The sequence below is a fragment of the Lepidothrix coronata genome, unplaced genomic scaffold (assembly GCF_001604755.1).
Source record: "Lepidothrix coronata isolate B3197 unplaced genomic scaffold, Lepidothrix_coronata-1.0 Scaffold58, whole genome shotgun sequence".
NCBI classification, from domain to species: Eukaryota; Metazoa; Chordata; class Aves; order Passeriformes; family Pipridae; genus Lepidothrix; species Lepidothrix coronata.
The window spans coordinates 4,022,211-4,037,035 of record NW_016690238.1 but is presented as its reverse complement, the minus strand read 5'-3'; the positions used below and the strand labels follow the sequence as shown (position 1 = coordinate 4,037,035).

The window sequence follows — 14,825 nt, the reverse complement described above, 5'->3', positions numbered from 1 at the left end:
GTGTGTGTGTGTGTGTGTGTGTGTGAGTGTGTGTGTGTGTGTGTGTGTGAGTGTGTGTGTGTGTGTGTGTGTGTGCACCCTGAGGCCCAAAAGCAGGGTTGTAGCACGTAGGTGACTACACCTGAGCTCATGTTAAAATGTCCAGCTCATACAGATGGCTGTGGGCTGCCACATCAGGGGGTTCAGGGTGACTTGAGGCATGATCTATAGTTAGAATCTTGGTCAGAGGTGAAGGCCAGACTGCAGCAGTTGTTTTCTCAGGGTGAAGGTAGGTCTACACAACCCGAGGGCATCTCATTCCCTTGGTGCCTCTTTCCAGCGTGTTCTTCTCTTCACAGACTAAGGACACTGTGCAGGAGTTTGCAATCCATGGTGTGTAACATGGGCACTTAGAGTGCCCACAGAGGCCTATAAAGGAATGAGAGAAATAATGTGGGAGGGGGAGGTTATATCTGAGGCATTTACTATTTCTGATCATTGCTTCCAGCTGCTAACAGTGCCCTTGCTGTGATCTGTGAACAGGCTCATGAAGCTTGTGGCCCAATGGAGATCGATTCTGCCTTGAACACAGTCCAGACCCTCAAAAATGAGCTGCAGGATGCGAAGATGGCAGCTGTGGAAGGACAGTTAAAACCTCTCCCAGGAGAAACTGTAATTGAGGAAGGATGTTCTTCATTTAAAAACAAACAAACAAAGTTAGCTGTTAAAAAATTTAAATATTAGAGTCAAAACAAGTCATGAGGCTTTGGATAATGATGATGCTGATAGGATTTTGCACCAATTCTCTTTAAAAAGAGGACATTTTACTACTACTACTACACCAGATGCATGTTCTGTAGTAGAATTACTCGTAGGACTGTAGGGCCTCTTTCTCTGTTGTACAAATCACAGTTTAGTAGCAGTAATGTTTTGGTCTTGTCAAAAAGAATTCTTTTCAATAGTGACAATGATGGGAACTCAGTAGTTCTAGGACAGCTAGTCCTGATAGGCTTAGAAAATGAAATAGTTTATTTGGGGAAAAAAAAAACCCAACCTGCTCCTCAGATGAAGGTATTTACTTCCATTGCTAATTAAAAAATAGTTTTGTTGTTCATATTACCTAATATATTAATTTATTATGTCCTGGACAGGGAAAACATGCTAATTGAGTTTCAGAGAAACTGTGTATGTGTTCAGTAGCTGAGGTAGAAGTTGAGGGTTTTGGGGAATGAGGAATTTTTTAGTACTATGTAAAAAACAAGTGTGTTGAGCTTAAAACTCAAAGAATTTTGTCCTTTGCAATTTTTCACAGCTTGAGAAATGCACTCAGGACTTGGGAAGCACATCCAAGGCAGTTGGATCCTCAATGGCCCAGCTGTTAACCTGTGCTGCTCAGGGCAATGAGCACTACACAGGTAGTGTTTTATTCATAATATCTCTGTGATACCTCTGCTTTCCATTAAATATTTGATAAAAGGTTTTCTTATCACGGGCTGCTTAAATCTAGGAATTACTCCATTTTTTTTTTTAATGCTGGTAGTGAATTGTGGCAAGTTACTAAGAATTGCTGGTGTGATTCATGTGCTTTGTAAAAGAACAGTGATGAAATCTGCTCTGTGTCTCTAATCAGCACAGATTGGGACATCTGTTGTTTTGGTAAATATGTGCCACTGAAACTGTGAAGGGCAGAACTCACATGTGTTGCAGTGTAAAGGTCGGTGCCACTGGAGATGTTGCTCTGTCCTTTCAGGAGGTTTAAAGGGTCCTTTGGATATGTTTTGAAGCAACAGGATGCAAACACAGTTGGGATAGCTTGGTGATGTTCAGAACTGCCCCTCTTACTGGGTGTTCCCAGTTTCCATGTATAATGTAGCTGGTCTCTGATTCATGGATCACTTTTGCATAGTTTGAGGTAAAGCCAACAGGGAATGTGGGCACATGGATTCTGCAGTTTGGTTTTCACCTGTCCTTTTTAGAAACCAAAAGCACTTAAAAAGAAAAACACTCCTGCAGGAGGGACAAAAGTTTGTTCTTAGATGTTAAAATGTTCTGTGTCCTTATATCTGTAAGAAATTAAAGCTGTTGATACAAAAGCTACTGTAAGGTTTTAATTTTTTTTTGCTAATGTTACTGATTAAATGCATTGTGGCAATTACCACTTCACTGGATATAATTACATCAGGGCTCCATAACTTCTAGTTACTTCCATCTGAAGCAGATGTAATTGCATTAAGGTGGCTCATGATTCTGTCACACAGTTCTGTAGAAGTTAGCACAGGGTATCTGGCAGAGGAGTTCAGATGTATCAGTACAGCTGATAATGAATAGTTGAATCTAGTAGATCTCTTATCATCAAGTTGTAGGAAACACTACAAAGCAATGAGTTCCTTTTCAAAAATTTCAAAAATAGAAGAATGAGACCATTATTAGTGCTGGAGTTGATGGATATCCTTCAATGTTGGCCTAACACACCACAGAAACTAATTTCATGACATCCTTTCTGTGACTTCATGGAGTTATTTTTATATGCTTGTATTCACGGTGATGTAAAGTTATATCAAGTTGTACCATTGCAAATAATCTCTTTTTTAATTGCTTGAACTTAAACTATTGTCGTGTTTATTCTCTAAAAAAAATCCAAAGCTGGATTTTCCAGAGGGGCAGAGATGCTGTGGCTCTGAACTTGTGTGCACCATTCTTGCAGACAATCACTCTCCCCCACAGCTTAGAGTGGGAGTTTTTCCTCACCTACATCTTATAGATTTTCTTCTTTTTCCATGCTTCGCTAAGGTTTAATCACTGGTATGGAGCTCTGCCCACAACATGGTCTTTGGTCTTTGATATTTATTTTAGGGCTTTGCTGCAGGCATTTCTCTAAGCAGATGCTGCTGTGTATTTCAAATGTGTTCATGTTTGAAGATTTTCTTTCAAATTGCATTTGCGATGTTATTTTGCAACGGGATCACTGCCTGCAAATTCATGCCATAAAATATAAGGATTGTCTTTAAGGGTACTAATGGGATCCTTGGTGAAATCTCAACACAGGAGTCGCTGCCAGAGAAACTGCTCAGGCTTTGAAGACTTTGGCTCAGGCAGCACGAGGGGTTGCAGCTTCAACTACCGACCCTGTGGCAGCACATGCAATGTTGGATTCAGCAAGGGATGTCATGGAAGGCTCTGCTATGCTGATCCAGGAGGCCAAGCAGGCCCTGGCTGCCCCGGGGGATGCAGACAGTCAGCAGAGATTAGCCCAGGTGAGTTCCAACTGGAGCAGCTCCATGAATTGTCACCCAGCGAATTTGCTGTGAATGCAGCATTAAATAAGGGAGAGAACAACAGAAAATCAGGCTGCAAGGAATGTCAGCTTTCTGTTCCTTTCAGCTCTCAGACAGTGTGTGTGTTAAACAATGGAGATGGTCTGAAGTGTGGTATTTTAGTCATCTTTTAGAAAAGTAAGCAAAGATGCAGCTAAATGCTTTTACTCACAACATATGTGAGCAGACTGCTTGACTGCAAAAATTAACAGCCATTAAACTGATCATTATCAAATAAAGGATTTATATTCATGTTACATTCAAAAAGTGAGTGCATGTTTCCTACAGATGTGGCACCACTCCTTTTGAAGGCATTAGGGAGTGCCAGGTTCTTTTTTTATTGATTTGAAAAGTTCTATAGTTGACCTGCATTGTAAATAATTTCTCATTGAGAGACTTCTGTTTTAATTGGGACTTTGTAAAAAGAAGCATGCTGAGAATTTCTGTAATTAGCAGTTCCCTATAGGGAACTTCAGGGGCATTCCCTTACCTGCCTTTATCCCAGATGCCAGGAGCAGTTGAGGAGCTGCCCTGCCAACATTATCCTATCAAATGGGTGAGCATAAATAGCAATTGCTGCAGGACTACAGGTCAGCAAACCAAGGAAGTCACAAACCCCAAAAATGGTCTTGTGAGAGTCCGAACACGTAGGAATTGCTGGCTGTGGAATAGAGGCTGTGCCTCCTCTCAGTGACCTCTTAATTGTGAATGTGTTTACTTGTGTGTTGTAGGTGGCAAAAGCAGTGTCTCACTCCTTGAATAACTGTGTGAACTGCCTGCCTGGACAAAAGGATGTGGATGTGGCCTTAAAGAGTATTGGGGAGTCCAGCAAGAAGCTCCTTGTAGATTCGGTGAGATGCTTTTAACATGGAAATGAATTTCAGAGAACTGAAGAGCAGATCTGGGTTCCTCATGTGTCAAATCACTATTTAGTAAATGTGCCTTAAGTGTGCTTCATGTAAGCTCTGTTTAAGTTTATGCACCTTTAAGCAGCTGCTCCTTTGACTGAAATGCTGTTCTGGTTTTATGGGAAAGGTGAAATGTGTCTGTGATTTGTGAAGGTAATATTGAAATTGTTGCCAGAGATCGGTACTAGGGGTTTTTTTTGAAAATGCCAACTGTGACTTAACATTTTGAAGAATATGAAAAGTAGAAAATTTTAGTCCCTCTCCTGCCTAGAAGTGATCAGTTCAGTTGAAGGAGCATTGTGATCTATCAAGAAGTGTTTGGTCATTTTGTGCAAGACTAGAATTGTTATATTTGTGTTTAACTTCATCTGTGTCAAAAAAAACCCCTTTTTGCACTGGTAATTTGCCAGAAGGTTATATGATTTGAACAGCCTTTTTTTTTTTTTTTTTAACTCCTAACAGTGACCTTGCAATCCTGTGAATGAAGGAGGAATTGTATTTTGATATATTTGTACAATGCCTTTTGGTAAAACCAGGGTTTTTTTTACCAAACCTGGTTTATTAAAGAGGGTTCAGAGTCATTCTGAAGAGCTGCCAATACTTGTGTGGTATTGTGAAAATCTTGTTGATGGAAGTGAATGATGACTTGGAGACCAAAATTCTCCAATTTTAGCCACTGAGTTCATCACTTTGAATTTCGTAGTTGAACTATAACATAGCCATTGTTGTCTCTGTCCCTTGAAAATCTTACAGACTTGTCTGTCTTTGAGAGAAGCACTAGGACTCAAGTTGTTGGACAGATTTCTGGTTGACAGCTGTCCCAGAGTCCCGTCTCTGCATCCAGAACTGAATCAGCAGCAGTTCAGTGTCAGGGTTCAGTTCCAACTTGTATATAAAGCTCCCTTCTCCGTTGCATTTTGTGTTCTTAATCTGTGTTGAACTTCACAGCCATGAAGACGTGACAGACACTAAACCACACCACTCGGTCTCTTACAGCTCCCTCCAAGTTCCAAGTCATTTCAGGAAGCCCAGAGTGAGCTGAACCAGGCAGCAGCAGACCTCAATCAGTCAGCAGGAGAAGTTGTCCATGCCACACGGGGCCAAAGTGGGGAACTGGCTGCAGCCTCTGGAAAATTCAGTGATGATTTTGATGAGTTTCTTGATGCTGGTATTGAAATGGCTGGCCAAGCACAAGTAAGTTCTTGACCATGCTGCTTGTGCTACTGGAGACCAAGGGTTATCTTGGGCACAGCAACTTGCAGTGCAGTGTATTTATTGGTCATGTAGCAGCACAGCCTGCTGGTGTGAGCCTGTCCTGATATGACAGGAGATGTTTGTTAGGAAGCAGTCTTCCCTGACTGGTTATCTGGAGGGAAGTGAACTCAGCATTTGCATTTTCCCCAGGATATTGGTGTTTGTTCCTGTGTCCAGTCAGAAATATGACTTTGTACTCCTGTCTAGTTTGGGCAGGTAACTAATTTGAGCTGTACTATCTGAAGGTACAAAGGTGTGCTGAACCTCTCCAAGCTTATGGAAGGGGTTGCTTCTCTTCTGGAACATAATTTATGTGAACACTGTTCAAAATTTGTTCAAAATCTTTGCTACTTTTGAAATGCTTTAAGTAGAGGGAGGAAAAGATACATTGATATCCCTCTGTGGTGCTGTGGGCCTGCTACAGCGTGGAGCAAACATTTGAAGAGGGCCATGGCTCTGACAGCAAGCACTTGGTCTTGTGTTCAGTGATTTAAAATCTGGCAGATTCTATTCTGATGAACTCGGTGACAGTCAGGAATGTTGTCCCATGTTGCCCAGATTGTTCCTGGTAGTCTGGGTGCTTCATTTTATCTTACTGGGTATAGCTGGGCTGAATTACACTAACTGGTCATTTGACAATGGTTTAGCACAACAAATGTCAGCAAATAAAAAATGATCTCGTATCAGGAGAGATAGGAGGACTTGCAGAAGAAAGGATGTGCAGACAGTTTTGCCCGAGTTTGTAGAAGGACCTTGCAAACGTAGGAAATGATTGCCAAAGGAAAACTGGCCAGAAGGTCTGGGGTGTGTCAGTCCTTTGAGGTCGTTTATGAAGTGTCTCGAGAGCAGATGCTTTGTAGATAGAGCTCAGTAGAGAGGTCAGACACTGACTGCTGGTTATTCTCCATCAGAACTTAATCATTTGGGTTCCAGATCTGTGAAGTGAGTTAGGATCCAAATCCAGCTGCTGCTCTGAGACTGAGCAGGAGTCGGGTACCTGCCTGTCCCTTTAGCTGTGGACCTCACTGACTGTTAGAATGTTTTGTCTGAGGCAATTCAGTGATGGCAAAGGTAGAAATGATGCTCTAAATGGCTGCTTGAAATGAGAATTCCAACTGTTGGTGACCCTGTGGCCCCTGGGAATTTGCTTATCCTGCTGCCATAGAGGATGATAACCATCTTAGTTATTGATGGGTGATCTCTCAAAAGAGAATGCTTTGTGCCTGTGTCTAGTTATTTGGCCTGAAGAGATGCCATAGCAGTATTTTGGATACCTAGCAAAATGTAGGGTTAGGGAGGAAGCAGAATATAGTAAATATAAAGTAAAAGCTATTCATATCAGCTGAGTAATATGCAATATTCTCTTTACATAAAACCTTGAAGAGAATGTTAGAAAGAATGGATTCACTTCTAGTGATTATTGACAGAAGAGTCTAATCACAGCTGTTTGCTGTGGAAGTGCAGTACTTCTCTGCATATTTATATGCAGGTTTCCCTTTTCAAGCAACAGCTTAAAATAAGTAATAGAACGTCCTAGTCAGCATGTTGACCTAAGTGGGCTTGTAGAAACTTGTTTTCTTGGGATAGAGGACTTTCTGGAGAGATATTTTTGTGAGAGTAATCCCAGTTAGTTGCTGGAGAGCCTGTGGGGGACACAGAGGATGCTGGAACACAGAGTGTACGCTGCCTGAATAATGTGCAGCAGTTGTGCCAGGCAGAGACACACGAGAGTCTCGACAACAAAAGCATTGTCCAACAAGTAGTAAAGTTTCTCCATTGCTCATTTTGAATACAGCCATTGTTAGAAACCAGGCTATTTGTTACATGGGTTTGTTTCTCTGTGATGTGAGTGAAGCTGGAGGCACCTGTTGGGGTGAACAGAGGCTTTGGTCCATCCCCTTCTCTGGACTCACGTGTGCCAGTGGTTTCAGGTGGATGAGCAAACTGGGTTTCCAAATATGGTTTTAGCACATTATTGCAATTTCTGCACTTAATGTTATGCTGCTGTGGCTTTCCAGACTAAAGAGGACCAGATTCAAGTCATAGGTAACCTCAAGAGCATCTCTATGGCTTCCAGCAAGCTGTTACTGGCTGCCAAGTCTCTCTCTGTTGATCCTGGAGCTCCTAATGCCAAGAACCTCTTGGCAGCAGCAGCAAGGTAAGGATGTGTTGCTTTCTTTAGGTTTTCTTGAGATATTTGCTTTTCTCTGTGATATTTATATTGTGCTTAAATATTCTTCTGCTCTTGACAGTTAACTGAGTGGCTGGACCTGCAGTCCTATTTAAATGAAAGTTGCTTATGTTGGAGTAGTTCCTTCAGTGGCATAACTTGTTACCCTCAGTGGAAATAAGAACCAGCAGTTGAAGATTTGGCCTGGTTTTTGAAAGCAACCAGTGTATTTTCCCTACTGTTTTTTCCCCATCTGTGTTCTGATAAGGCAGTAGCTAACAGAAAGCCTCTCAATCCCTGAAACAAAAGAAATTGAATAGTATTCTTTTATAGAACATGCTTAAAAATCATGTTGAAGCTACCTATCACTAACAGTGTGCACGTGTGCATGAACAGGAATGCTTGAAAGGGTTAGATGCTACATTTATTTGATTTATTTGGTGCAGGATACCCTTACTTTAAGGATTATAAATCCACTCTTTTGGTAAAGGATCTCCTAAAGAATTTATGCTACTTTAGTTTGTCATATTTGTTTGTCAGTTTTTTGGTTGGTTGGTGGTTTTTTTTTGAGTAAAAATTCTGACATCCACCTTGTCTCCCTGGAAATAAATAGCATCTAGGAAAATTGTAGATAATCAAAGACAGGCTGCTTCAAAGGGAAGGAGCTGCATGAGCTCTTGTTACTGCCACAGATTTCTGCCTTAGGCTGGAACATTCCTGCTTGGAGTGTAGAGGAAGTTAAGGGAAACCCAGGTGGTTGTTGGTTCCTGCCAGGCTGGAATTCCTTCTGGAAGCAAGTGCTAGAACAAGGCAGGTGAGCCATGCAGAGCCTGTAGATGCTCTGTGTGTCCACGTGTGCCTGTGTGCATAAGGCTTTTCATACATCAGGTAACCCTGTGGAGTAAATATTGCACCAATTCTCAGTTTAGGATGCTAAGGAGGCACTGTATTTTCCCTCTCAGATCCTCTGGGGCAGCTTGGACAAGCTTGCCAGGGCTCTTTCTTCTTTCCCTGCTATGATATGGTCAGGGTCAAATATTTTTGCTTTCCCTTTTCTCATGAAAAATGAAAAACGAGGCTCAGCTTCCTTATTATAAGATGGCCTCTCATTTTTCTCTTATCATCTGTGGTACTGTGATTAATCTTCTTGGGGTTTTTGGGGGTTTGGTTTTTTTCCTCTCCCCCCTTTGCTCCAGCTGTAATAGACACTCAAACTTTTTCTGTAGCTTTGTCTTCCTAGTGAAGGAGTTTTTCTTGGCTTCCTCTGACAGTCTCACTGTCCTGGAATTTAACATAAATATAATATATGTAATAAGCACATCCTGTTTCCTTCTGTAGCCATCCATCTAGGTAATCATGTTATCAATATGTTATCAAGTGCCTGTTTCTGAAAGGGAAAATAATGCAAATGGCATTCGGTTTTCAAGGCCAGAGGAAAACATATTCTCCATGCACTCCAATTTCACTCATTTTCCCTTCTTCTAGAAGCTGCTTTCCTGGGTTGTTGGTTGTGAGTCCAAAATGAATGCAGTCATAATGAATTTTGCTTATTATCAGAGCATTCATCAGGAAGACCAGTAGTGACTGTTTTGTGTGTCAGCCTGTGTTCAAGAGGTGTGAACTCCCATGGAAACATAATTCTTCTGTACACCTTGTTCTCTGTGAATATAAACCTAAGGGAGAATGTCAATTATTAGTTAAAGAGAAAAAAAAACCAATTTGGTAACAGAGCATAGAAATATCTAACAGGATTATGTGTGTGTAATACAGTGTGCCAGACAAGACACAAGACACTTGAGACAAAACCCAGACTATCTACAAAATGAAACAATACAAAAAGCATCTGTAGCTTCCTGTTTCTGTAGAAAAATGCTGTCAAATTCGGTGCAGTTTCTGAAATAGAACTGAAATGAAAAATATCTCATTCTTTAAGCTCTATGTAGCTGCACAACAGGCTAAAAACATCCAGCAGATCTATGTGGAGACCTGAGAAAAACCACAACACTGTATTGCAGCCTTTGGGATCTTCAGGAAGGAGAAGTTATGCACTAGGAAAATCCTACTTTTGATGAAGTGGTTCTTTTAAGCTGTTAGTTACCAGCTAATTTAATGGTCTGATAAAAAGGTGTGGTGAGAAAAAAATACTGTTTTTGTTCCTGTGAAGCTTGTTAAAGAAGAGGTCTGTAGCTGAGCTCTATAACATACAGTTAAGCCCCAAACACTGAAAAGATGTAGTAAAAGACCCCAGTTTTATATCTTTATGCAGTATGCAGTTAATGAAACAAAAGTTTTACTTAGAGGAATAGTTTAACTTTAAAATACACCTTTTTTCCCTTCTCATCTCCCCAGAGCTGTGACTGAGAGTATAAACCAGCTCATCACACTGTGCACCCAGCAGGCTCCCGGGCAGAAGGAATGTGACAATGCACTCAGAGAACTGGAGGTATTACTATATTTCAAAAGTTCTTGTGAATAAAAGTGGACCCTAAGGGTTTGTTTCCCTTGTGTTCTTTGTCTGATCAACTGCTGTCACTGTCTTTTCCCTTGCTGTCTGTGGCAGGGGTTTAATTGCATACAAGGTAAGAGCAGAACCTGTGTGAGCATCTTGTAGTTTTGGCCAGAATGGAATTTGCTGCTCTGTCCCCATCTCCTCTTTCCTGCCCTCCAAAGGCACAATTTAGTCCTTATTATTCACACCTGCTGTGACTTAAGGAAGGATCATGACGAGATGGACGTTTCCAGCACCAGCAGAGCGCTGGAAGGAGCTGCAGTGTCTCGATTTTTCCACTTACAGGATGTTGGTACTGACATCCCACTTGAGGCTGATGTTTTCTTACCCTCTTTTACCTTGACATTTCTTAGTGTAGATTTTTGATGCCTTGTTTCTGCCTTGTCACAGCCAAACTGATGCCACGTGTGTGTCAATACAGGCTCTCACAAGGGATGTTCTTGTTCATGAGTGAAAGGTTTCACTGGCTAAATAGTGGGTCAGCTGAAAGACCTAATTCCAAGGTTTTGCACTGATCCCAGACACAGCTGTTTACAGTAGTAGAAAATAAGATCTTTTTATTTAAATGAAATGTTTGATGTGTGCTGTCAAGGTCAGAACATCAAGGGATGACTGGCCTGTGTAGAGAGCATAAAACACCATTAAGCTTTTTACTTCTAGCCCTTAGTGTCAAAAGGATGCAAAGGTCATTGCAATGCATTCCAGGATATTGTGAATTTTCTTAATATCTGAGTCCATGGTTATCATCCCAAAATGTTGGTAGAGTTCCCCTAGGAGCTGCTTTGTACTTCTGAATTCTCAGCTTCTTATGCTTGGAAGTGTTCTCTCCTTGGTCAGAAGGAGAGTCCAAAATATAGAAATAGGAAACAGGAAATTGGGCCATAATGTAAAGGAGCAAGCAGAGGGAATGAAGTTTCTCAGGACTTCCTGAAAGACTAATGGGGAGAGATCTGCAAAACAGCAGGGATGTGACAGGTGAAGATTTCCAGCTAATGAGCCACAGAAAACTGAGAGCTTAGAGGAGAAATGCAGGGCAGAACAGGCTCAAAAAGTCCTTGCAGAGGGTTCTGTGCCAATAGGACACAATTGCATGTGCTGGCATGGATTGGGAGCAGAGCCTGCAAAGGGCAGAAGGAAGATCTGTAGCATCTTGAACTTCAGGAAACAGTAGCCAGAGAGGGACAGTTAGTGGAAAATCCTGTTTGTATGGAATTAGATTAATTTCTGGAAAAGGAGAAACCCAGGCAAAATCACACAGTTCTGAAATCTGACTGGAGACTCACATCAAAGTGACCTGAGGAACCTATCAAATTTTAGGAGAAGTCTTAACTTTCAGTTTCTCTTTGCAATGATTAGACTCTTACCTCTTCCCTTCATTTCCCCACTTCATTGCCTACTATTCCTAGTCTTCCCAAGGCTTCCTAAGTACTGCAAATCATTGTTTCTGTAGAAAGAGTGCGTCTCAGCTTGGATTTGATACTGTTGGAATGCTCTGTAGTCTTCTCTGGAGACTCTGGAAAACTGTGTTTAGAGAGGACCTTACTGTCTGACCTCCAGTGAGGTGATTAAACTTGCCCCAAATTTCAGCTGAAAAGAGTAACACAAATGTGTGTCAGTGGGAAGTTTGTGCTGGCTTGTATTTTGCTGCTCTGTTTCCTTGTGTTCTCAGGGCCTCTGTCTCAGAGACCTTGTTTGCTTTTCAAATTGTTGTTTAATAGACCACAACAGTGAAGAGGTGCTGCCATGTCTGTGAGACCTGAGAGACAGGAGAGGCCCCTGGAAATGGTTTTCTGGATACCACTTCTTCACATCACATTTTTCTCTATTTTAATTGCTGTAAGACTTTTATAAAGCGATAGTTGAGCTGTTAAAAACACTGCAGGTGTATCTTAATGTGTTACAGGAAGAGCCCAAGTGTTTAAAATCATGCCTTGATTTCCTTCAGGTGTAAAGCAAATGTCAGCTACAGCTCTTAGGATCTTTCTATACTTAACTGATTTTACTTTTACTGGCAAGATTAAAAGTCTTATCTGCCTGATATTTTGCAGAAAAACAGTGTTCCTCCAAACTTGAAAAAAGGCCTACTGCAGGTATTTTTATGAATAAAAGAATTAGTCTCCTGCATTTTTTCAGCTTTTTACAAGCTTTGTTACCTAACTGCTTTCATTCAGTGAATATGTGACTCGGGTCACATTGTTATTTCCAGGACTCAGAGTCACCTCAGAAAAAGGAATTAAACCCAACTAGTCAATGTAGTTTTCTGACAGAGGGAGGAGCCATTCTGGGGGATGTGCACTTAGTTTGGTAGCCCTTTGTGTTTCTAGACAGTGCTCAACAAATGGTAGCTATTTTTCCTACCAATATTTTAATTCCATTTATGAAATTTAAAACAGTGCTGAAAACATGCATTAGACTGGTGCCAACTGACAGAAAGCCAGAGTGCCTTGTGTCAGCTGAGCATCTCTGGCTGACCATAGGTCACTCATCACAAACCACAGTAGCCTGTGTTACCAGCAGATCCACTGGTGCACCAGTGTGTGGTGACACTCTGGAAGGGTGGGATTGTACAGATGTGTGAGACTACACTGCTATAAGCAGGACAGGTGTGGTGGTCTGTGTTCTTCCCAGCTCAGTACTTCAGGCCCTGTCAATAATCAGAGGTTTTTTTGTTAACTTCAGACAGTTAAGGGGATGCTGGACAACCCCAACGAGCCTGTGAGTGATCTCTCCTATTTTGATTGTATTGAGGGTGTCATGGAAAACTCAAAGGTAAGTTCTTTTTTCCCCACTTCTGTGCCAATTGTAAAGCCTGTTTGAATTGTCAGAAGTTTCCACATGCATATCAAATATGTTGGAGATGCAGTCAGTGCTGCATTCCTTGATAACCTCAGCCTGAGATAGGTCTCTGAGAGGTAATTTCAGTTTTTGGTCACTTAGAAGGCATGTCACCTCAGTAAGACATTTTTAATTAAGTGACTGTTGTGCAGTGCTGTTCAAGTTTCTCCTCTCTCCCTTCCTCTCCTGGGCATTAGACAACACATCATACTTTGGTGACGTATTTTGACTGCAGCTATGTGAGAATGGCCCAAAGCATGAATGGGAGGCTTGGCAGTGAAATACCATTGTATCATTCTGTGCACAACAGCTCAGAGAAATGTCTGAGCAGCCCAGACACTCCAGCACATCCGAAAATCTGTGTGAAGTCTCTGAAGTTATTTTTAATTTTACTGTGCTTTACATCTTCCTTTGAAGCCTGCTTTTGGTGTCCTTTTAATTTGATGTGCTGGAATTGTCTCGATCCTTCCTTCTCTGAAAGAAAAAAAGAAGTGCCTGACGGGTGTGCATGTCATCTTCTGTCTAATGCTCTGCAGTCAGAAAACCAGACTTGGAATTTTAAAACAAAGTGAACTGAATTCAGTGGGACACACTGTGGGAATTAATGTGTATTCTGACAGTCAGATGGTGCCAGCAGTCCAGGTGCAGTTTCATTTACACAGAGTTTCTGAATTTAGGGACAAAGATGATGCTGGATGTGTTGACAGCATCTGCAGGACTGGCTGCAGTCTCTGAAGTGCACCTGACTGCCAGGGGGGCTGGGGTGACTGGAGGATGACAGCAAAAATAACGAGGCTTAATCCTGTGTCCTCCTAGTCCTTGGAGCTGTAACAGTGCTCATTTCTGCATGTCTGATCCCTTACACCACACAGAGGAATGTGCTCAGTTCAGGGAGGTCATTAACTAGCTCAAAATTCAGGAAGCCAAGTTCAAGAGGTTTGTGGGCCAGAACTGGCTCACTTGCTGTTGAGTGGTAGGTCTGGAAGATAACTTTGTTTTTTAATTTCTGAAGTCCTTGGAGAATCATCCTTGTTTCTTCATTTCCGAGGTCCTTGGAGAATCAATGGCGGGCATTTCCCAGAATGCAAAAACTGGGGATCTTTTAGTCTTTGGAGAATGTGTTGGAGTTGCATCCAAGGCTCTTTGTGGCCTCACAGAGGCAGCAGCTCAGGTAAGCTACTGAGCTGTGTAAAGCAAATATGTTTTCATTTTTTAGCAAGCTCATGTTTTGGGTTTGTAAATCTGAGATTCACTTCCTTGTGGTCAATAAATGATGACCTTGCACTACCTGGTGTGCTTGTGTGGATCCACAGACACTGTGCACACACTGCTGCACTCTGCAGAAGGAGCAGGTGCAGTAACATGCATATTCAATAAGGAAGGGAAATGACATCAAGAAGGAAACTGCTGTGGATAAAGCCAAGCTGCAGCATATGGAATTCATGTTTGCAGCTCAAGCTCAGAGCTGTTGCATCATAGAGAAGTGCACAAAAAGCAGCTGCAGGTACAATTAATGAATTGAGTTCGTAAAACTTCTTAAGGAGCACTACAGATTTCAGACATTAGGACTAAGAGGGAACCTGTTTCAACTGTTTAAATACTTCTGGAATAACCAAAATTCTTCAGCTGCTGCAACAAACTAGGGTCTGGTTGCTGTGATTTCACTGGTCTGATAACTGAACTGTAGAGAGCTGGTACAGCCTCCTCAGGGAAGGATTTGGCTGGGAGGGATCATGTTCTGCAGCTGAAAACCTCTTCTTAATTTTCCCAAATATGGAATGTCTCAGTGTGGACTTAATCTCCTCCACATCTGACCCTGCACTGCCTAACTGCCATATTGAGGTGACAGGTAATTG

General features: G+C 41.7%; 1 protein-coding gene across 2 annotated transcripts in view; it reads left to right on the top strand.

The window, feature by feature from the left end:
* The window catches only part of TLN2 (talin 2), a 155,914-nt gene that overhangs the window by 92,936 nt on the left and 48,153 nt on the right, over nucleotides 1-14,825 (top strand). For both annotated transcript variants that reach the window (XM_017816944.1, XM_017816942.1), the window contains 9 exons: nucleotides 523-651; nucleotides 1,292-1,394; nucleotides 3,025-3,233; nucleotides 4,025-4,144; nucleotides 5,198-5,395; nucleotides 7,474-7,613; nucleotides 9,975-10,068; nucleotides 12,814-12,903; nucleotides 14,018-14,140. In XM_017816944.1, coding sequence (XP_017672433.1) covers nucleotides 523-651; nucleotides 1,292-1,394; nucleotides 3,025-3,233; nucleotides 4,025-4,144; nucleotides 5,198-5,395; nucleotides 7,474-7,613; nucleotides 9,975-10,068; nucleotides 12,814-12,903; nucleotides 14,018-14,140 — 1,206 coding nt within the window. The remainder of the gene's footprint in view (nucleotides 1-522; nucleotides 652-1,291; nucleotides 1,395-3,024; nucleotides 3,234-4,024; nucleotides 4,145-5,197; nucleotides 5,396-7,473; nucleotides 7,614-9,974; nucleotides 10,069-12,813; nucleotides 12,904-14,017; nucleotides 14,141-14,825) is intronic.